Source organism: Cricetulus griseus, chromosome 3 (assembly GCF_003668045.3).
Source record: "Cricetulus griseus strain 17A/GY chromosome 3, alternate assembly CriGri-PICRH-1.0, whole genome shotgun sequence".
Classification (NCBI taxonomy): Eukaryota; Metazoa; Chordata; class Mammalia; order Rodentia; family Cricetidae; genus Cricetulus; species Cricetulus griseus.
The window spans coordinates 211,226,759-211,250,688 of NC_048596.1; the positions used below are offsets into that span (position 1 = coordinate 211,226,759).

General features: G+C 36.2%; 2 protein-coding genes across 13 annotated transcripts in view; one reads left to right on the forward strand and one right to left on the reverse strand.

The window, feature by feature from the left end:
- Abi1 (abl interactor 1) overlaps positions 1 to 19,652 on the forward strand; it is an 82,808-nt gene extending 63,156 nt beyond the window's left edge. For 2 of the 11 annotated variants that reach the window (XM_027405349.2, XM_027405351.2), the window contains 5 exons: positions 2,182 to 2,282; positions 6,337 to 6,510; positions 9,621 to 9,707; positions 13,791 to 13,976; positions 17,961 to 19,477. In XM_027405349.2, coding sequence (XP_027261150.1) covers positions 2,182 to 2,282; positions 6,337 to 6,510; positions 9,621 to 9,707; positions 13,791 to 13,976; positions 17,961 to 18,136 — 724 coding nt within the window. In that variant the 3' untranslated portion in view covers positions 18,137 to 19,477. Of the gene's footprint in view, positions 1 to 2,181; positions 2,283 to 6,333; positions 6,511 to 9,620; positions 9,708 to 13,790; positions 13,977 to 17,960 lie in introns of all 11 variants that reach the window. The other 9 variants (XM_027405359.2, XM_027405354.2, XM_027405352.2 and 6 more) reach the window with 6 other exon arrangements.
- A 100-nt stretch (positions 19,653 to 19,752) lies between these two features.
- Pdss1 (decaprenyl diphosphate synthase subunit 1) overlaps positions 19,753 to 23,930 on the reverse strand; it is a 40,718-nt gene continuing 36,540 nt past the window's right edge. For both annotated transcript variants that reach the window (XM_027405360.2, XM_027405363.2), the window contains 2 exons: positions 23,687 to 23,767; positions 19,753 to 20,201 (listed from right to left, as the gene is read on the reverse strand). In XM_027405360.2, coding sequence (XP_027261161.1) covers positions 20,061 to 20,201; positions 23,687 to 23,767 — 222 coding nt within the window. In that variant the 3' untranslated portion in view covers positions 19,753 to 20,060. The remainder of the gene's footprint in view (positions 20,202 to 23,686; positions 23,768 to 23,930) is intronic.

Genomic DNA, 23,930 nt, shown 5'->3' on the forward strand with positions numbered 1-23,930 from the left:
TGAAGTCAGGAATTGCAGAAGAGCTTAAATGTACATATATTCCTAGGTCTGACACAAAGCTGAATATTGAGTTCCTGGCTTGAACGAGTTGAGAATCTCATTTAAGCTAGTTTGTTCTGTCAGTGGATTTTTTTTTTTTTTTTTTTTTTTGGTTTTTCGAGACAGGGTTTCTTTGTGTAGTTTTAGAGCCTGTCCTGGCACTCGCTCTGGAGACCAGGCTGGCCTGGAACTCACAGAGATCCGCCTGCCTCTGCCTCCCGGCTATCAGTGGATTTTTAAATGTATTTTATTACAATGTGATTATCCAGTTGTAAATTGATTATATTGGAGAGTAAAATAATCTTACCGAGGCACTATAAATCTTTGCCTTCTTGGGTTTGTGGGCATACTGATCAAACCATATTGGTTTTGAAATATAGTATGAGCCAGGCACTGTGGTGGTGCGCATTTGGAAGGCAGTGGCTGGAGGATCCTTTGAGATTAGAAGTTTGAAATTAGCCTAGGCAACATAGTGAGGGGCAGGTGTGCTAGTCTCAGCTAGGACAGACTCTTGGCTCCGAGGGAGTTCCAGAGAGTTTATCAGTAGCAGCTATTCTAGTCTGTGAAACCTTGAAACTTTGTTCTGTTGTTGCTGTGTTAGGCTCATTGTCTTACTGTTCTATTGCTGTGAAGAGATGCCATGACCAGCATGGCATGGGAACTCTTATAAAGGAAAGCATTTAATTGAGGCTTGCTCGGAGTTTTAGAGGTTTAGTTCTCTAAACCTCTAAATTATCATCATGGGAGCGTGGCAGCATGCAGGTAGACATGTGCTGGAGAAGGAGCCGAGAGTTCTATATTCGATCCATAAGCAGCAGGAAGAAAGAGATACTGGGTTTGGCAACCTCAGAGTCTACTCCCAGTGACACACTCCAACAAGGCCATTCCTATCTCCAACAAGGCCCCTTTAACCCTTCTCAAGAAGTGCCACTCCCTGATGACTAAGCAATCAAATTTGTGGGCCTGTGGGGGCCATTCTTATTCAAACCACCACACTCATTTTCCAGAAAATTTCTTATCACCTTTCTTAAATTTGCTTTTATATATTATATTTTGTTGTCTTTGTTTGTTTGCTTGTTTCTGAGGCAAGGTCTCACTATGTAGCCCTGGCTGGCCTGGAACTTGCTTTGTAGACCAGGCCTCAAACTCATAGAGATCCTTCTGCCTCTGCCTTCCCGGTACCGGGTTTAAAGCCGTGCATCCATGTGCCCAGCCCAGCTTGTTTATGTTTGGGAAACATGGTTTTGCTATGTAGTCCAGACTGACTTAGAAATTGTAAAACTTCATCAGTCTCCTGGATGCAGGTATTATAGGTATGTGCCACCATGCCTGTTTCACTTTTCTATAGGTAGAGATTGTGATACTGGTTTTCATTCCCAGTGTCCTGTACATTCCTTTTTGTATGTACAAAATCTGTCACACTAATTTTTGAGTTTGTGTTCTTATGTTCTGCTGTTGAGTTCTGTTCACTGTTCTTTTCTGAGGAAGGAGGAGGAGAAATAAGAGCCTGACTATGTACTCCAGGTGCTTTTAGACCTCGAACCTCTAGCCAATGATGAAAGCCGTGTGTGCTACCACAACAGGTTCTTTATTGTTAACCACATTAAGGTTTAAGTAGACACTTGTAACTCTATGTACTGTGAGGCTTTAATGCTCATACATTTTTAAAAGATTATTATTACCATATTAAGACAAGGTCTCATTATGTAGTCCTGACTGGCCTCGAGCTCACAAAGATCCACCTGCCTCTGCCTTCAAAGTGCTGAGACTAAAGGTCAGGTGGGATTTTGAGTACTTTTATATATTGGTTTCAGGATTTTAGAAGAACAGTGAAACACAAGAACAGTTTTAAGTATTAGGGTAAAGTTTTATAACCAAGTTAAAATGAATTTTTAGTACACCCAGTTTATGATTGTTTTTTTTTAAATCAATTTTTTTTTTTTTTTTTTTTCCAGACAGGGTTTCTCTGGGTAGCTTTGGAGCCTATCCTGGCACTCGCTCTAGAGACCAGGTTGGCCTCGAACTCACAGAGATCCGACTGCCTCTGCCTCCCAAGTGCTGGGATTAAAGGCATGTGTCACCACCACCTGGTTTAAAATCAATTTTTAAAAATGACCTTTCAAATGCTTCTGTTCTTTGTAGTGGAAGTAGTGGAGGAAGTGGAAGCCGAGAAAACAGTGGGAGCAGTAGTATTGGCATTCCCATTGCTGTGCCTACGCCTTCACCTCCCACTGCCGGCCCAGGTATGTTGTTCAGTACTCTCAGGGTTAGTGTGTGATACTTGTTAACTTTGTAAGGGAAGCTAAAATAACTGATTCATTTTGGCTAAAAATTATTTACTGGATTGTGGCTATAGCTATAATAAAGGCTAATTAATAACAAGTATATTTTTAGATTAATTTTCACAAACTTGGGGTTTTATCAGCTGTATGTATATGATACAGAGAAATAGTTTTGTTAGGTCAGTTTTTAGCCATTTTGCTTTTAGCTATACTTGTCTTTGTAAATAGTTAAGATTGATGTTTATTATTTCAAAAGCAAATCAATATTGTATATTTCATTTAGAAGGTCAGTATTGCTAAACTAATGTATTTGTGACTTTCTTATTTATATATGAGAATCAGCACCTATTTTAGTGAAATGCAGTGACTGTAAGATGAGATTTAAAAATAGGAAAACTTATTTTACCTTTTTAGAAAGTAAAGGCATTCTGGGAGAACATTCGGTTAACACTTTGGAGTTTAGTCAGTAAAATGGAGACTTTTTTTGAGATAAATTATTTCTGTGTAGTCCAGGCTGTCCAGAAAGGAAGACTTTCACAGTATTAAAAAACATACATTTGGAAGATAAGCATAATGAAAAAATATTAGAGGAAAATATTCTTAGTGTCTCAGATACATTGTTGAAGGAGAATGATCTGGTTATAAACACAGGCTCATTCTGTGGTCACTGCATTTATAAACTCAAAGGCCTTTTTACCTAGTGAAATTCTTACTCATTTGAATGCGTTTTGCACATGGATGTTTCTTTTTCTGTTTGTCTTCTTTCCAGTATGTTATATTTCCATGCCACTTTGGAATGCTTAATTTTGTTTTCTTACATTCTGGCTTAAACCATAAACTGTTTTATTGGAAAACATTTCTATCTTGATTCCCTCTGGAGCCCTGCTTCTCCCACTCAGCACTTTGGAGGCTGAGACTGCATAGGTATTGTGGAGCCATCAGATGATACTTTGCAGATTTGCAATAAGCTCCTGTAGCCAAAAGACTGCAAGTTGTTGCAGTTATTAGATTGTAGATGATAATGTTAAAGAATTAAATCTAATTGATACCAATGTCTTCTGGTGAAAGACCTTTGAACTTAACACTGCTCTACTACAATACAGAGTGATCCTGTGGATGGTTTATAATCAAATTAATGGAGTTTTTATTTATTTATTTATATTGAAGAAAACTAGCAGTTATTGTTCAAAATTATTTTTAAATCAACAGTGTCACTAATGTCCTTTCAGTGCATGAGACATATTTGGGACTCTGTCTTGTATTCAGGCAGTCAGAGGCCTGGGATGAAGGTGGAGACAGGAAATGAAACATGGAAAAGAAAATGTAGTGTGATACAGGGGCTTCCCTGATGCTATCCTTTGGATCATACTCTGAAAAAATTTGGTGCAGCCTAGGTTTTAAGAGATAGCTAAGGGGTTGGAGAGATGATTCAGAGGTTAAGAGCACTGGCTGTTCTTCAAGAGGTCCTGAGTTCAATTCCCAGCAACCACATGGTGGCTCACAACCATCTGTAATGAGATCTGGTGCCCTCTTCTGGTCTGCAGGAACACTGCAGAACACTATATACACAATAAGTAAATAAATCTTAAAAAAAAAAAAAAAGGAGAGAGATGGCTAAGGATGCTATGAAATAATTTCTTAATAGAATTTATTCAAATAGTTTTCTAGTTGGGGATGACTAGACTGTTATAAGGAATTCTGCATGCTGTATTTTTTTTTTTCTCTTTGCTGTTTGACTCGTTGGGGGCCCACCACCCAGCTCCCAAATAACTACACAAAGACTTATTCTTACTTATGAATGCCCAGCCTTAGTTTGACTTGATTCTAGCTAGCTTTTCTAACTTAAATTAACCTGTTTCTCTTCTACCTTTTACCTCTGATCTTTTACCTTCCTCTATTCTGTTTAATCTTTCTTCTTATTCTGTGGCTGGTCCCTGGTGTCCTCTTTCCTTTTCTCGATTCCCCATTATTCTTTCTTTTCCCATTTATTCTCTCTGCCTGCCAGCCTTGCCTATTTCTCATTCAGCTCTTTATTAGACCAATCAGGTATTTTAGACAGGCAAAGTAACACAGCTTTACAGAATTAAACAAAGGCAACACAAAAGAATGCAACACATCTTTGTATCATTAAATATTCCACAGCATAAATGAATGAAATCCACCTTAAGCTAATATTCCACAACAATATTCACTTTTAGAAGTACATAATAATCTGGATAGGAATAAAGAGATGTCTTTTATGAGAACTGAATTTCTATTTATGTGAAATAAACTGACATTTTCATCCCCCCCCCCAAAAAAAAAAAACATTTACGTATATTGAGGAAAAAGAAAGATGGGAGAGGGAAGGAGACAATACAAAAAATGTGACTGCAAATAGCATTGAAAGAAAATCTTTGTGAAAGCAAAATGTTTTCAGCTTACTTTACTAGAAAATGATCATTGAAGCCACAATGAGTTTCTATTATTATATTCACTGGATAAGTAAAAATGTAGATGTCTCTATATGGCGATCTTGATGGGGAGATAGACATTTCTGGTGGAGTTTTTTTGTTGATGTTCTCACTTCACAAAACTTTATTGTTACCTAGTCATATTAAACCAGCGTCTACTCCACTTTATCAGTTTCAGTTCTTGATATTAACCTCAGAATACCATTTTTCAAAGTACTAGTTCTTAAAAAGATTTCTGCATAGATTTTTGAGGTCAAAGCTTTATTCATTGTTTGTCTTTTTCATTCTGTTAAGAGTTTTGTTTTTTTGTTTTGTTTTGTTTTGTTTTTTTCCTTAGAGGCTTCATGAAGTCATTGCTTTGACAGCTAATGCCATGTGAACCTTGCATATTAATGCATCTTACAGCTGTGTCACTTTGAATTCAAATATGTTATAAATAGATATAAACCACTCCAAGGACAGCTTTTGGGGTCCTCTAATTTTAAGAGTGGGCTCAAAGGCAAAAAAAAAAAAAAATTACAAACCACTTATTTAGAGCATTGACTTTCAGAGCAATAGGCCCAATTAGTCGTCAACATGAAGGAACTAGGTAGAAAGTTTTCAGACCCTATCATATACCTACTTCGTTAAAAACTCTGAAGATGGGACCCAGAAATTTACAACAAGCTTTCAAGGGGAGATTTTCATCAGTGCTGAAGTGTAAGAATAGTTATCCCAGGGAAATTTGGAAACTGTATTTATCGGTGTTCATTTGTAAGGAGTAATATTTTTTAGTAGTGCTAAGATTAGCACCTAAATACAACTTAAATATTTAATAACAGTAATTACTAGCAGTTGTTATAAAAATCAGAAAAATATACTTGGCTGACAGTTTAAATTTTATTACTTAATCTGGATTATTTAGCCAGATAGAATTTTGAGTCAAATTCTGAAACTGTTGGCTGTGGGAAGGAAGTTTTTTATGAAGCAGTTATGAATGACCCATAGCTAACAGCTTTTATCTCTGACTACCTGTGTTGCTAATTTTGTTGGAGAAAGTTTACATATAAAAGCTCTGTATAGTTGTCCTTTCTTCTGATGGTTGATTCTTGGACACCCCCACCTTCATTAGATCCAAAAATCCTTAGATATTCAAGTTCCTTGTAAAAAATGCCATGGTACCTGCAGACAGCTTACACATATGTACTTTGCTATATTTTAAATTATATCTAGGTTACTTATACCAATATAATGTAAATGGTCTGAATAGTTGTTATTGTTCATGTGTATTCCATGGAACATTCACATTCCATGTGGTATTAGTGAAACAGCATTTGGGACTATGCTTATTCCAAAGGTTTAATCGTAACGCTCCATGTTCACTTTTGTAGCTCTTCACAGTGGCTGTTCCCCTTGTTTATAAACTTTAGAAGTAGAGCTAGTTCCATTTTCATCTTCATTTTTCTTTATTTTGTTCTTTGGGCTTTACAAAGTAGTAAGAATCCCTACCCCACCTCTTAGTTCTGCTACTTTGGGTGTTTATAATGCTTTGTTGGTTGCCTTTGACTAATGCTTTTCAGCAGCCCCTGGCTCAGCTCCTGGTTCCCAGTATGGCACAATGACCAGGCAGATTTCTCGACACAACTCTACCACTTCTTCGACATCTTCTGGTGGATATAGACGAACTCCCTCTGTGACTGCCCAATTCTCTGCTCAGCCTCATGTTAATGGAGGTCCACTTTATTCTCAAAATTCAAGTAAGCTTGTGTTTTGCAGGCATGCAGCAATAGTGGCGCTCCTTTTGAAAGAAATGATTTTAAACTGTTATTCTTAACTGTGATAGACAACAATTTAAGCCCTGCTATTTCATGCTTATTTTTGCTTTTAATTAATCCTTGAATTACCATCTTAGAAGCAACTGATTATCACTTATTCTTCAAGGTTCAATTGAGTATACCTAATCTACCCAAATTCAACAAGTGCTTTAATGTGGTATGAGTACTACTACAGTATAATTGAACTAGAGAACAAAAGTCTTAAGTTTTATGGGCATTGTTTTGATGGTTCAGTATTGATACAAAGACACAAACATAGTCAAAGATTTTTAAAAAAAATTATAATAAAAGAAATTGCTGGCTATCACTTCTAAGGTTGTGGACTTCTTTTGGAATGCTTTCAATAGAAAACATTTACAATGCCTGCTTACTTTTTCTGTCTGAATAATTCTATGGGTGGGAAGGATTTTCTTTTGATTTCCTTCTATTCACTTCAAATTGCACATCCCAATACTAATTACAGCCTGTGTTTTAAAAACTTACAGGGTTAGAAAATAGACATAGAATTCGAAAGAAAAGGTTTGAATATCTGAAGATAGTTATTGAGTTCACTTTTCAAGTTAAGATGCTAAATCCAAAAAAGGCAACCATTTGAAATAAGCCTGCTGTTCCGTATTTATTTTTGTCATTAAGTTATTGGGTATGGACTGACAGGTTTTTCTTTAGCAGTTTTTTCTCTTTTAGGGGTTTCTAGAACTGAGTGTTCTATAAAGAGAAGGATGACTACTCTGTATTTACATGGGAATTTGCTTGGTTCTTTCATTTGTGTTTGCTTTATTTATTTGGAGGTGTGGGGTGGGGAAAGGCATTACTTTGTAGCCCTAATTGGCCTGGTGCTGCCTAACTCATACTGGCTTTGAACTTGCAGCCCTCCTGCTTGTTGAGATGACAGGCAACCACCACCTTAAGTAGAAGCTGTTGGTCTTTTGTTTAAATTTTTTGAGTACAGAGTGATTGGGTTACAGCAAATAGAAAATAGTACTTTGGCTGTATTCACAGAGAACCCCAGATTTATACAACCTTTTTCTGAACTAGAATTTTCATTCAGGACACTAAGAAATATTAAACTATTAGCTGATATTTTACTTCACACTCCTGTTGGTGTCCTGTTGGTTTTGAATGGTAGCTTTATCTAAGTAGATCACAAATCCATCATTTATCACACTAGGCTTTTGTTGTTGCTTTTGTTGAGACAGGCTGTCATAGAACTCACTATGTATATCAGGTTGACTGAATTCAGTGATCTACTTGCCTCTGCTTCCTGAGGCCTGGGATTAAAGAAAGGCATGTGCCATCATGATGAATTAGTTGTTTATCCCACTAGTTTCATGAACTTTCTTTCCATATTTTTTTTTTTTAAGATTCCATCTTTATGTTCATGCCTCCCCCACACTTTGTCTTTTAATTTACTCTGCAAATAGTGCTTTTATTTCACTAATCCATGCTTGTCTAGTTTCACAAATGTTTGTGAGACTCTTAGTGAATATATGTATTTTTTTGAAACTAGAAAGCAAGCTTAGCTCCAGGTGTTCAGAGATCTTTGTTTTATCCAGTTGTCCTTCAGTCTGAACTGCTGGTGTAGCTTGACTGGTGTGTGGTTGTGTTTAGTGTTGTGATGTGCACATTTTTCTCTCGTGTAGATGAGCATCTTCAGAGCACATCTCGTCTTTCCTCTCCTTCTAATAACAAGCATGACTAGCCACTAAGGGGTCTTCTGAAAATTATTTGGGCTAATGGGAGACTTTCGTTGTTTTTGTTTAACAATACCCTCTAACCCTTTAACAAGTTTTCTCTGTAACACAATGAAGGAAGACTAGTTTTTGTTAGTGAACTGAATGCCATTTTTAGATCTTTATGAACTTTTAGCAAATATATATTGCACTAATTTTGAACTTGGAACCTCTTTCATGTTTTTCATGCCTACCAACAAAATTTGTATTCTGCAGTAGATGAAATTTATTTTGACAAAATGATCTTGGGAACCAATAAAGTTGTTTTTCTTGGTTAATGTAACATCACTTATTGGTGACCACTAGTAAGCCGGATCTTTCTATTTAAACCTGTTGACTTTTTCTGAGTTATCTTTAGCAGTTACTGTCTTGTTAAAAAGAGACAAGGCAGTAAACATTCTTTGTTTTTAGTTTGTGTCAGTCTTTTACACATTTGTTAGTCACATGAACGTTTGATACCAATTTCCTATAAAGTATCTCCTGAAAAAGGTTACACGTTTCAAACCAGCTAGTGTCTCACTAGAAATTAATGCAAATAATTGTACATTTTGACTGATTAGAGATTGTTTCCTTTTTCAATATCCATAAAAAGACCATCTTTGATAACTTACCCCGAGAAACTGAATAATCACAAGGTACAAGGAACATTCTTGTCCCTTAGTAAGTTTAAGGCTGATTTCTTACAAATAAAGCTGCCAGCTTAAAAAGTAACAAAAAATAGTATTTTTAAGCAAGAGTATTTTCCAGAGAGGTGTGTAAACTTGGATATATAAGAACCTTCTTTCAAGGAAACTTGTGATTAATGTATTGATTTATCGATGTGTTTATACAGGTATTCAACAGCTTTTACACATTTATTTGGCTTCAAATTTGCAACATTACCTTAAAGCTAGACTAATCTGTTAGTATATAGAGTTACAGCAAAAACAGAATTCTGGAAGGCTCTGTAGGTATTTAATTGTGACATATTTTAAAAGTGTTTCTTTAGAATTTGAAAAATATTGTGCTAAAATAAGTGTTATAGGAAATTAAAAAGTTCCCCAAATAATGTAATGCTAGGTTAAAAGTAAGTGTATTTGTTATTTTATGCCCCTGTGGCTGAGCACAGGTTGGCCTGTGGGGAAAAGAACTTGAAGAAGGTAGCAGGTTTGTTTGTTTGTTTTTGTTTTGTTTGTTTTCATTTGCAGACTGTTCTTGGCATACTTGTTTATGTTTGTGGTCCTTGTAACTGACTTCTGCTTTTTGTTTGTTTCCTTTTCTTTCTTTATCTGTTTTATTCCCCATACTGTGTCTTGCTGCCAGTTTCTATTGCCCCCCCTCCTCCCCCCATGCCTCAGTTGACTCCACAGATACCTCTCACAGGCTTCGTGGCCAGGGTGCAGGAAAACAGTAAGTCTGCAAACATAGCCGTCAGAGATTAGAGGCTGTCTCCTCTAGCATGCATGGCTGATGAGTCACCATTTCCCTCCTTCTTACTGAGAAGCTAATCTTACCTTGAAGAATAGGTACAGATGTGTGTTACTGAAACTGAAGAGCACGGGCTTCAGTTCTTTCCTCTCATGTGCATGATTACTGACCCATATCAATTTCAAAACTACAGTTTTCTTAAGTATTTAGGTGATCTAAGATATGAGATCAGTTATTTGGTTATTTGCAAGCAAAGAGTATTGAAACCCAAGAATGCAAATCCCTAATAGTTTGGGAGAATTAGAAAATATTTTGCAGCTGGGTATGGTGCATGCCTGTAATCCTAAATCCTTAGGAGGCTGAGGTAGGAGATCTTTGTGTGTTGGAGGAGACTGTGGGCTATATAGTAAGACTCCTGTCTTTAAAAAAACTAAAGAAGCCAAAACAACAACAAAATTGTGTACTCTAACAGATCTGTCAAGGTATAATTACACTGTACACTTATCAGGAAACTGAGGCAGAGCCCCTTCCCCATCCTTTAACAGCACAATATTTTAGAAAGGGCCAGTGAAGTGGCTCAGTGGGTGAAAACCCTTGTCATCAGGCATGGTGATCTGAATTCAGTCCTCAGAACCCACATGGTGGAAAGAGAGAACACTCCTGTAAGTTGTTCTCTGCATTCCATACATATACAAAACAAATAAGGTGAAAAAAATTAGAGAATGACTATAGATTCTGATGTATATGAAGCTTCATTATTACAAATGACTCTTGGGGGCTGGAGAGATGGCACAGTAGTTAGGAGCACCTGTTGCTCTTGTAGAGGACCCGGGTTCAATTCCCAGCACCCATGTGACAGCTCACAACAGTCTAACTCAATGCTGTGGGCTCTGTGCTTATGTGATGCACATACATGCATGTAGGCAAAACACATACATAAATTTATTTTAAAAAGCAAAAACAAAACCCTGAATCTTCAAGAATAAGTGAATCACATACGTGCGGTTTGTCTGAGGGGCTGACAAGGAAAGTGGAGTCTGCCTCATGCCCTGACAGTTAAGTGAGTGGGTCTGTGAGATGACATGCTAAATTCAAATAACCCTGTCTATTTTCTTGAAGTTATATCTTAATGAGGACCAGGTTCAATACCTCACATTAAATATTTTTAATTAGTCTAGGTAGATTATATCATTGCTGATTACTTTTTAGGTTACACAAGATTCTGCACATCCATTGTGAATATTCTGTGGCACATGAAAAGTACATTTGCTAAATTGTTCAATGTCAAACATCGAAATTAAGATAGTATTTAGTTCTAATTTATTTCATTGGAGATCTCCCTAAAAATAAATTTCAGAATTATTTGAGTAGTGAGCAACCTACTTGAGCAATTCATCTTTTAGGAAAGTACATTTGTTGCAAATTCTATGTCAGCCTTTTCTGACTTTTACACTGCTCCTCTCATTACCTCCTTTCCACAATCTTTATTCAGTGTTACATGCTAGGCTTTGGTAAGGATTCCTACAAGAGATATGTAAGGGGCTATTGTTAATGTAGATTTGCAAGCCTTTTTATTATCAACTTCAGTTTGAAAAGTCGTATGTTCAGATATTTAAAATTAAGTGAATCTTAGTGTTTAAGCAATGAAGATAAATTACTAGGCACTGTTGTTCCTTTCCCCATTTTTGATGCTCTTGGCAATTGTACCCAGTGTCTTGCATGTGTTAGGTCAGTTGCTCTAAGACTGAATTACATGCTCAGTTCCTGGGTTTTGGAGTGGCTTTTTTGTGTCAGTAGAGTCCCTTCTGCCTTAGCTCCTGAGTAATGGGATGGTAGGTGTGTTCATCATGCCAAATGATATTACTGATTCTGGATGCTAAAACAGTTTAGAAACAAACCTATCAGAAATTGAAAATATCACTCCTTAATGAAGAATTGCTAGGAGATAATTTTAGTAGTCATTGGACTTTTTGGGTCTAGAGACCATTGACTAATTGGTAACTGGAAAGAACAGAAATCTGGTATTCATGTGTATTATTGCTAAAGAGATACCTCAACACAATTATTTTTGTTCTTTGTAACAAGCACATGATGTTGAGTTGTTCTCACATCACTGATATTCAGGGTTATTTCTGTTGTACATCTCTACTTTAAATATTTTATGAAGTGCAAATATTTTATGTGCTGATGCCCAGAGGAAGTAACAATAAAGGGATGTAGCTTTTAACCTAATCTGGTTTAAGATATAAACCCCTAATGACTTATGCCTTTTATTATTAACAACAGAAAGCCTTTTGGACCAAATAGGAATAGTGCTAGGTAAAATATTAGGGCAGAAGAAAGTTGGATTGATAAGACTTTTGTCATCAGATTAAAGTAAGCCAATGTATACTTAATGACAGTTGAGTGGAAATCTTCAACTAGTACATTGTAAAAATGCAGGGTGATAGCAATGTAGGGACTCCAAGAAATATGCAGTGTACTGTGGTTATTTGCTCTCAGGATGGGTTCTTCTCTTTCTCCACACCAGGCAGCTTTATGGAGGAGGTAGTATGTATAGGCAGAAGAAGTGGATCAGTGCATGGAGGGGACTTGTAGACTTGTCAGCTTGCTGTGAGCATCAACACAAAGAGTTTATTTTTATTATCTTTTTCATCTTTAGGATAAAAGTAGAAATCACAAAATTGAAGAAGATACAGGACTGTGTTTTGCATACTTTAAAATTAGACCAAAAAAAAAAAAAAACCCAAAAAAACAAAACTGGACTTCTTGGTTATATTTTCAACATATTCTGCCAGAAAGATAAACCTTTAAAACTTAATCAGCTTATATAAGAATGTTTTTCTTCCTTTCTTCTCTCTCTTTTTTCTTTTACACACACACACACACACACACACACAGACACCCACCCACCCAAACCAAGAGCCACTTTGTGTAGCTGTGGATGGAGTACAATTAGCTGTATAGACCAGGCTGACCTTGAACCCACAGAGATCCACCAGCTTCTGCTTCCCAAGTGCTGGGATTAAAGACATGCACCACCTTGCCTGATTTTTTTTCTTGCTCTGATAAACTTTTAAAGGAATTTGTGGAGTAGAAGTTTGAGCATTAGTTGTGTTAGCTTTGAATTTCTAATCCTAGAAGCATTGGTGGCCCAGTAAGCACAATTCTAGTCCCACACACCCATGTCACTGTTAACACCCTAGATTCTTTATAGCATGCATACACACATGCCCTAGCCATCTAGAATCTGAAGTGTGATTCATTTTTATTGTTTGTTTATTTTTGTTTCTTTTAATATTACTACATCTTCAACATTTTGTGTTTAAATCTTGTGTTTAAGTTAGAAAATGGATCTTTAGGATCTGGTCTCATCTCATTGTTTTATTAGCCTTGATGCAAAAATCTTAGTTTCCTTTCTACATTAAATTTTGATTATGAATATAACTGATACTTTAAAAAATATTTAATGTAATTTTCTAGTTGGGAATTTTTTTGTTGTTTTTGTTAAAATTTAAATAAATAAGAATAGAAAACAAACAAAACCTTATACAGATGCAAACCTGATACTACAAACTTGGCTTTTCTCTCTTTTAAAACAATAAATAAAAAAATGTGTCCACTTGAGATGTAGTTTCTAGGGCACTAAAGCTATTAAAAGCCAAAATTGAAGGCATGATTATACATAGTAAAACCAATCAAATCTCCAATGTAGATATCGAATGGTATTCCAAATGACAGGGTCCCTTAGGTAACCAGGCCCAGTGGAACAATTGTTTTGACCTGAGTCTTAGGATAAGGAAACTTCTTTACTCTTGTAATTCTTATGAAAGTAGATACTGTATCCTAACGTGTTGCCTTCATTAATTTGTAGTATTTATTATGCTTATTTAGCTCATTGTATTATTGCAGAATTATGCTTAAAAGCAGTATGAACTTTAACACACCCAGCTTTTATTTCTAATCACTGCATGTTTTATATAGTGCATGCTGTATGAGTTAGAATTTTGTTAAATTCTGTTAAAGTTTTTCATTTAGATTAATTGCGTGTCTGAATCCTTTTAGTTGCTGATAGCCCAACTCCACCACCACCTCCTCCACCGGATGACATTCCCATGTTTGATGACTCTCCACCTCCACCACCACCTCCTCCGGTGGACTATGAAGATGAGGAAGCTGCAGTAGTTCAGTATAGTGACCCGTATGCAGATGGCGATCCTGCATGGGCTCCCAAAAACTATATTGAAAAAGGTGACGTACTGCTATCATTGACTGATTGGAAGTCAGTAACCCAATTACAGAGTTTTATTAATGTTAAAAAAAAAAAAATCGCATCTAATGTTTCTTATCTGCCTTACCAGTCAGGATGGTAACCCGTACTGCACATACTTTGTGTTCTTCAGCAGTGTGTAAAGCATGCTTTCTTTCTGTATGTTTTAAATTAATTTGTTAGATGTATCTTTTTTCTTTTTTAAAACATAGTTTCTTTATTGAATCTTTGGGAAATTTCATATCATGTACCTCAGGTCCGCTAACCTCCCAGTTCCTCCATATTCACCACCACCCCTATCCCCCCAGCAGCCCTCCAAACAAAAATTAAAAGAAAACAGAACAAACAAAACACCCAAAGCAAACAAAAAACAAAAGGAAAAAAAACAAAACAAAACATGATCAAAACAAACCTCTTCACTCTTCCATCTTCCCTGCTCCATCACCTCTTCATTTATCCTGGTGGGTTGGGAACCACAGTATGTCACACAATCAGCTTTGCTTGCAGTGAGTCACTGGTTCAAGGCCTCTGGTACACCCTAATCACTGCATGCTTGCTGGAACTCCTCTGGGATATCCCTTGGCTGCTCTGAGTCATGAAGATCATGGGGTTATCGCTCTACAGGACCAGTCCCTTCACTGCTTCAAGCAGGTCCCGTATGTTAGAGTAGAGTTAGTGTGTGGGCCTGGGTGGTGGTGGAGCTGGTCATTCCAGGCCACTGGGGTTGCTTCTGGCTTCAGATTGACTTGCTTATGTGTCTTTTTTTTTTTAAGATTTGAGCTAAATGACTTACTGAGGCCATAAGTAATTAGTGATGATTTTAAGCATTCCCTCTGTCCCCACTTCTTTTGCCTCTCCTCCCACCCTCCCTCCCTTGCCAAGAATAGTTTAGATTTTGCTGCTGATATTCATTCAAAGTCAGGAGTTACTATATATGTGAGTAGCTGTGTTCAATAAAACTTTATTTAAAGAAATTGGCAGTGGGAGGCTAGAGAGATGGCTTAGAGTTAGGAGCATTTCTTGCTCTTGCAGAAGACCCAGGAAGGTTTAGTTCCCAACACCCATCTATCACTTCAGTTTCGGGGGATCTGATGCCTTCTGACTCCTGGCACCAGGCACACATGTGGTACACATTCAGATATGCAGACAAAACTCTCATACACAGAAAATAACATTTAAGATAAGTAAATGTATAAAATAGTAATGGCCATGGGTTGGATTTGCCAATGGGCTATTGTTTGTTGACTTCTGGTATAAATAAAATTAATATTTAGCAGGATTAAACTAGGCATGATGGTGTGTACACCTGAAATCAGTGGCCAGAAGGATCATTTTAAATTTGACAATTGTCTCATCTACATAGTGATTATCTCAGTCTTTTGCCATGGGCAAAGAAAAGATTTAGTAGGATTATTGACTTGTTTAGGGATTGTGTTACTGTGGTAAAACAACATGAGTGGAATCAAGTTGGGGAAGAAAGGATTTATTTCTTACAGTTTATGAGAGAAGTCAGGGCAGGAACCTGGAAGCTATGGAGGAGCACTGTTACTGACTTGCTTCTCTTCATTTGCTCAACCTGCTTCCTGACTGCATCCAATACCACCTGCCCAGGAGTGGTACGACCCACCATGGGCTGTGGTCACTCACATCAATCGTCAGTCAAGAAAATGCACCACAGACTTACACAGACCAATCCTAGGGAGGCATTTCTTAACTAAGATTCTTTCTTCCCAGACATGTTCCCAGCTTGTGCAAATTAATATAGAACAGTGAGTACATATATATTTCAAGTCATAATAGCCATTTTTGTAATTACAAGATAATGAAATCTGTTTAATTTGAATCAACAGTTTATGACAAGACTATTCCAAAAGCCTTGTTCATATTAATAATTCAAATTTAACCTAATGTATGCTGATATGATCCTATTCTCTGGATTAACCTAATAAATTTAAATTCCAGAGAGTCTTCTAGTACACATAGAAGGGAGAGTTTGACCCTTTCTATTTCTCCAGGATCTAATCAAGATAATCAACATCAAATTATTATTAGTGGTTAAATAGCAGTAAGGGAAATTATATGAGGGGGTATATACATTGAGATAAGACTATTACAGAGGAAACCTGGAAACCAGTGTGGTTCAGTACCTTTCTGAGCCATCTGTATAAGAGGATCTAAGAACATGAAATGTTTTTTGTTTCTGGCTTTTGTCAGTTTAAAGTCAGTCTACAGCACTGAATCTCACCTCCTGTGACTCTAGATACAAGATTATTACCAAAGTTAAAGTTATTTACAGAGCTTTTCTTAATAATTGTTAATCCCTTGCAATCACTTGATCCTTTTAGCTTGTTATTATTTAGCTAGGATATTTTTGATAGCATGTGCACTCTAAGCTTTAATATGCTATTGAGATCATAATCACCATACTGTGATTTTGCTGTAGAACTAATGGAAAGAAATGGGCTTGTGAATCCACTTACCACATTGTTTTGTAAGGAGTAGACTGCCTATTTAACTTAATAAATGATGGCAATTGAGGGGGCTGGAGAGATGGTTCATCGGTTAAGGGCACTGAATGCTCTTCCAGAGGACCCGGGTTCAATTCCCAGCACCCACATTGTAGCTCACAATTGTCTATAACTCCAAGATCTGACAGCCTCACACAAACAGACATGCATACAGGCAAAACATCAATGCATATAAAATAAAAATAAGTAAATTATAAAAAAAGAAATGATGGCAATTGATCAGTATGTAATCTTTCCCTGTTTCACTAATTTAGAGTTAGTAAGGAGACAGGCCATCTTTCTTAGGGTGAAAATATATGTATCATAAATGTTCAAAAATTCCTTATTTTAAGAAAAAAAGAGTGCTAAGAATAAATGGAGTAAATTTGAAAAATTCATGTTATATATTTACCATTCACATGTAATTTTAGAATTATGTTATAGAAATGGACTAAAGGAGATATTTAAATTCACAAGGCAATAATGCAGAAAGTTGTACATCTAAGTTGCTTTCCCTTTCTACAACAACTGGAAAGGATATTTTAACTGGAAAGGAAGAGTATATTGAACTTTGTATCATACTTTCTGCATTTTCCCTTACTTTGCCATCATTAAAAATAAACTTTTAAAAGTGAGTAGTCCCTTTTCCATTTTAAAACCTGAGTATATCCCCAACATTTACCACAGAATTTTGAATAAGTAGACTTATAAATGTATGGTATGGTTAAAATAGACAGCTTGAGTTATCTGGTTTACTGCACTTGTAAAATGATTCTTTGCTTAGATATTCCATGGATATTTGTCTGAATGAATAGAAATACTAAATAAATCCTGAATTCAACACTTCGTTCTATGGGAATGTAGGCCTGTAATCCTAGCACTTGGGGTGTTGAGACAAAACCACAAGTGTGATGTCAGTCTAAGCTAAATAATGAGAACTCGTGTCAGAAAACCAAAACTAAAACCTAAATTCCAAGATTTTAAAATTATTATTACTTCATTTATTTTATGGGGGAGGGACACACGGCCCTGTATGTATGAAGATCAGAGGACAACTAACTGTCAGTTCCCTCCCGCCATGTAGTATTCTAAGGATCAAAGTCAGGGCATCTTGGTGGCCCTCAGATTTAGAACTCGGTGCCTTCTTTAGTGTGATCATATTGTCAGTGTGGTTAGTGGTTTAGGAACTTCGTTGGCCACTTACTTATACTGGTAGGAAAATTTAAGTCCAGCCAGGTGGTGGTGGTGGTGGCAGCATACACCTTTAATCCTAGTACTTGGGAGACAGAGGCAGGTGGATCTCTATGAGTTCCAGGACAATCAGGGCCACACAGAGAAACCCTGCCTTGAAAAACAAAAATATTTAGTTTTCCTATACTATATAGATTTGTCATTACATTTTAAAGTTCAAGTAAATGGAGATTGTACTCTCAATGTCATACTTTGTTTTTTCCACAGTTGTTGCAATATATGATTATACAAAAGACAAGGATGATGAGCTGTCCTTTAAAGAGGGTGCAATCATCTATGTCATAAAGAAGAATGATGATGGCTGGTTTGAAGGAGTTTGCAATCGAGTGACTGGACTTTTCCCTGGGAACTATGTGGAATCAATCATGCACTATACTGATTAGGTTTTTATTTTTTTCCTTTTTTCTTTGGTTTTCTTTTCATGTAGGTTATTACTCCGTCATACTGTGGGACTATATGGTTAACAGAATTGTCTTAATGTTTAAAATGTGCCCATATTTTCAGGACATGTTTTATTGGTATATTTGGATGTCTACCTGTAAGCATACATTTTGGAGGCAGTTCACATATTGCTGAACAGCAGTTTATACCAGAGACTGCCTGTAATTGATTATGCATATGTACTCACACCTTGATAACTTTATGACCAGCCTAAATATTCTGGGGATGTGGTTTATTACGTTTAACAAATCATGGTTCAGAATGCACCATTACATGTTTCAGTGCAGCATGGTCACTAACATTATGTCAGACTAATAGGAAAAACAGAAAACTTAATGCTGGTGCTGGTCATACTTTTGGTTTAAATTCTCATTTTTTAAGAATACTGTGTTTAAAGCATGCATAAAATTTTATGTATTGAAAGATACTTAACAATTCAAGATGCTTCCAATTTGTGTAACATCTGGAGTACTTATACTTGAGTCTCTAGGTTCTTCATGTGAAACGAAAGATTATCTGTAATGTTGTAATTTGTACCTAAGTTTTTTAATGAGTGAAATTTACATTATAAATTTTCCATTCATAAATACATAAGTGAACCAAGGGAATTTGTCCACTCCTTTACTGGTTTGCTTTAAATGTGTGTGCTCATGCATATGCATGGACACAATCCCAACACAAAAGATTTATTGCAGAATTATGGTTCTATTTTCTCACTGTATTTGCTGGGAAATATTTTTAGCTTTATCTTAATGTGTCCGAATAGCAAAGTCACAGAATTTTGCAGATTTCGGAGCTAAGACATTGTGTCAAAGTAAGCACATCATCCTGTAGGTAAAAATCCAAAGGGGTGCCACGCTAGTCTTCGGTTTTAATGAAAATGAATTTACACTGGTTCAATGGAAGGAAAACGTTTTACATATTGTAAAGTGATTGCAATTAATTTGCAGATAGCATATTTAATCCATTACCTGGCACTAGCAACATAAGATTTTACAATTGGGAAAGAAAGTGGGTCATGTATTTCTTTGTAAACAGGTAATAAGCAGGTTTGTATTGTGGCTGAAATGCAACACATGCACTTTGTGTGTCTCCTTGATTTAAGGGAGGGTTAGAGGGATATTTCTCTTGTATATAATTCTGTTCTGCTTAGGATATTACAGTAGATCACACAAGTGTGGGTTTCTGTGTATTGAGGATTACAGATGTATGACAGCATAGTAAATGCGAGAGCAGTGCAAAATATTTCTGAAAATTAAAGACCATTGTTCCTACCAAATCAACAACTATTTCATTTATATTTTACCTTTGTTATTTTTGAAGTATTATGTCATTAGTGATCAGATAGCTATATTATGCCTTTTCTTTTTGAAGCAGAATGTCTTAATTTGTAAATAATCTGTTGTCTAAATTTTATCTACAGTCTTTTATAATAAACTATGCTCCTAAATGAAAAAATTTGGATATTGTTAAAATATAACTGATGTGGATTTAAATTTAAGTACAGACTTCAAAATTCTCTGACCTTTAATCCTATGATGAAACAAAGACAAACCACTTGAATTTTAACATTGATTATTTATTTGTGTAATGGCTTTCCATGTGGGCATTAACAATGTAAACAGGACCACACATAACCATCAGGATACCTCGATTAGAATTTATAGGACTATAATGACACTGGTTTAATTACATTTAAAAAGTTTTCTGAAAAACTTTGCCAATAAAAAAAAATTGCCCATCAATAAGGTTGAAATTATTTCCTAAAGTGATTTTTGGTTATCTGCACATGAAGCAAATAGTGTTTCACAAAATTCATTAGGCACAGTCTGGTAAAATAGCTGCCAGAAAGAACAGGAAGAATTGTCATTTATCTCTTGTGAGCACACTTTCAGAAAGTTGGATGAGGGCATCCCTTTCTGTGGATGCTCTAAGTTTCCTGATCTCTCTCACTGCTTCGTGGCAGTACTGCTGGGCGAGGTAGGTTGTTTGTTGCACGCCATCACTCTACAGGAAACAACAAAACAGACAGATCACTGATCAGCTCCCAGAATGCTGTCACAATAAACCATTAATAATCTGAAGTTCTTTCCAGCAAATGGCTTGTTGCTTCTATTTATATCCCATTTCATATGGAAACGCACTTTAGTTCTATTAGCACACACAGAAGCCTCTCAAGCAGCCAGGCATTTTCTGTTACATCTACTGAAGCATTACAAGTTTTTAAAAGTTGTATCTATATATATTAAAATGCCTTTCACATTGCAAATGACATAGCTCATCCCCAGCATTTCCAAATCTAATCATTATATCAATGTCTTCAGTTCTCCTGTAGATTACCTTTGCTATCATGTAGGACTCTTCTGATTTCCTCTTGTATGAGGACACCAACCACTGCTTCTGTCCTCTCTGTGCCATTAAAGATGGTTACATTCTGGAATTATGTTTCTAATGTTGGGTTTTCTAGAAGTTGGACACTAATAAAACTCCCCCCCCATACAATATATACTATGGAATTAAGTAATGTAATTCTCTTATATTTTGATTGTGAGCCCAGTCTTTAATGGATAAGCTGTCTCTCTAGCCCTTCTCCATGGTTCTCAATTGCTGTTATTTAGAATACAGTATTCCTAATATATGGTTGAAAAGCTATACTCAAAACAGGAGTTTAGTTTTCTATGCCATTTTGCAAAGAAGCATGCTTTCTCTTCTTTGGTGTTTCAACACACCTTGCTGATGAGCCTGTGCAAATAACATTCCTACTTCAAGGGTATGGGAGAAATCAACTTGATTTTCTTTTTGAGACAGGATCTCATTATGTAGCCCTGGCTGGCCTAGAGCTTACTATGTAGATCAGGCTGGCTTCAAAAACTCACAGAGATCCATCTGCTTTTGCCTGAAGATATATTGAATAATTTAACTTGGTAGATAACTCCAGGTTTAAAATGTTTACTTGGATGATCATTTGGAAGGCATTGCTCCACTGTCTATTGGCGTCTAGTATTTTTTATTGCACAGAGCCAGTTTTGGTATCTTTGCCCTTATAATGACCACTTCGTAGATTGTCTTCTTAAAATATCTGTTAACATTATTGCTTTCCCATACATACATATTATTACACTTTGTTCTTATTGACCCCTCCTGCTGTTGTATCATCACCACTTGTTACTGGTCCTCTTTCTCAATGTTACCCTTTTCTGCTTTTATATAAATATAGTCCATTAACTCTTCCTCCCCCACTTAAGTTCTTTTTTCTTTTATGATCCACACACATACAAATTTAAATCTAGAGTCTGTTTATGAAAAATGATTATTTTGAGACTGACTTTTTTTAACTAACAATCTTCAGTTCTGCCCATTTCCTATAAATATAATTTTCTTTTTATATGTTTCTTTTAAGATTATGTGTATGCCTGTATGTGGGTTTGTACATGTTGAGTATAGGTGTCTGAGTGCCTGGAACTGGAGTCACAGACAGCTGAGCTACAGACATAGGTGCTATGAACCAAACACATGTCTTTAAAGAACAGTAAGCTATCTCTCCGGGTCTGATTTAATTTTTCTTTATGGCTGGATAAAATTCCATTGTGCATATGTATCTCATTTTCTTTATTCATCAGTTTGTGAACACCTAGGTTAGTTCCATTTTTAGCTACAGTAAACAGTACAGCAATAAACCTAGACTGTAAATATATCCACAGGATGTATACCCAGCTAGGTCATATGGTAGTTCTCTGCACTGACTTCCATCTTGGCTACATGAGTTTATATTCCCATAAATAGTAAATATGGGTTCCCTTTAACCAGCACCCTCACCAGCATTTATCATTATTTTCTTTGATAATAGCCATTCTTATGGTTAAGACAGAATTTCAGTTTTAATGTCCATTTCCCTAATTGCTAAAAATGTCAAACACATTTTCAAATACTTAGTGACCATTTGTATTTCTTTTGAGAATCATTAGCCTAATTAGTGAATGCTTAAATTAGCATTTAAATTTTGCAGTTCTTTATATTTGGTGTGTTAAATATATAGTTTGCATAGTTGGCAGGTTTTTTTTTTTTTTCCTATTGTACATACTGTCTTGATCATGCAGAGGCTTTTATATATAAAATCCCATTTGTCAGTTCTTGGGATTATTTTCTGTTCTGTTGAAAAATGGGCTGGAAACAAGATGCTCGGTGATGGGTAACTTGCTAATATGCAAAGGTCTGTTTAATACCTGGTACCAGGGAGTTTAAAAGTTCTGTTTTAAGAATTCATGATCTGTATGGATTCTCTTAACTAGTTTTCAGTGTCTTTTCTATTCACATTGTTCTGTGCTCAGAATTTTTAATCAACTCTTTAGTAATCTTGAGTTATCCACACATACTTTTCTATAAGAACTACAGTTAATTTTCCTGATCACTTGAGACTTTGATTAGCTTTCTAATCATGTTTTTGGATATACCTGAGCATGGTACAAAGATTTGTCATTATTCTCTAAAATGTGTCAGTTGTTCTAATTATTTATATTACAGTTAGGTATCAATCTCAGTGGCTTAAAATATAAAGCAATATTCTAACATTTGATATAAGTAGCTTTAAACATCCATGCATCTTTGATAGCCAAGGAGAGGGTCTGCAACCCTTGGGGGTACCAAAGGATGGCTGCAGTATGTATTTCTAAGGCCCCTCTGATGGATACTGGAATTGAGCTTTTTATAGCACTGCCAAGCACTCACTAATATACTGGAAACATAATTATTTATATTTAGAATTCCTTCATGTATTCTGTACATATTAAATATAGATCTCAGACTATATTTGTTATTAATACTTGTTTGCTTACTCCACTACATGCATATAACTTAAAGCCTCCAGTAGCTATGAATTTGGAAACTGATCATTCTTTCTTCAAAAATTTCCATTTATGTTATGAGATTGGCGTGTGGGTGTGGGCAAGCACATGACAGGGTACATGTGGATGTAAATTTTCTCCTATCATATGGGCCACTGAGTAACTTGAAAGAGAAATTATATTAATTGAGCTTTTCTTTGGCATGTGAGATGGCTTAGCAGGTCTGGGAGCTTGCTGCCATGCCTAAGTGAGTTCAATCTCTAGAACCCACATGGTGTAAGACAAGAACCAACTCCTGCAAGTACAATGCATAGGCACTGGAATTAAATGTAAAAGTAGGTAAGTTTTTTTTTTTGTTTGTTTTTGTTTTTGATTTTTTTTTAATGAGTGCCTTTCCTAATTTTTGTCAAACCACCTTGGCTCTGTGTGTGTGTGTGTGTGTGTGTATGTATGTATATATCTATATCTATATCTTTACCTACTGTTGCCTTCTCTATTTTTAAATCGTCTTATGGGGTGGGGGAAGGGGAGATGCCGCAGTGAGTAAAGGTGTCTGCTGCCAAGCCTGATTGAACCCTGGGACACACACAGTAGCCCTCTGACTTCCACATAGGTGCTGGGCACATGTATATGAACAAACAATAGTCTTACCTGTAATACATATTGTCTGGCTCTGTCCACATCCCCTGGCAAACTGAACCGTCTCATTATCATAGCATTCATTTCTGGGAACTAACCATAAAGAAGGGAAATCTATTTATTGTCCTGGAGGAATGAAGCATTTTACTACATTAAAAAACATAAAACAAAATGGGGGCTGGAGATAGCTCAATAGTTAAGAACATTTGGTGCTCTTGCAAAGGATCTGTCACCCACATCAGGCAGCTCACAATCT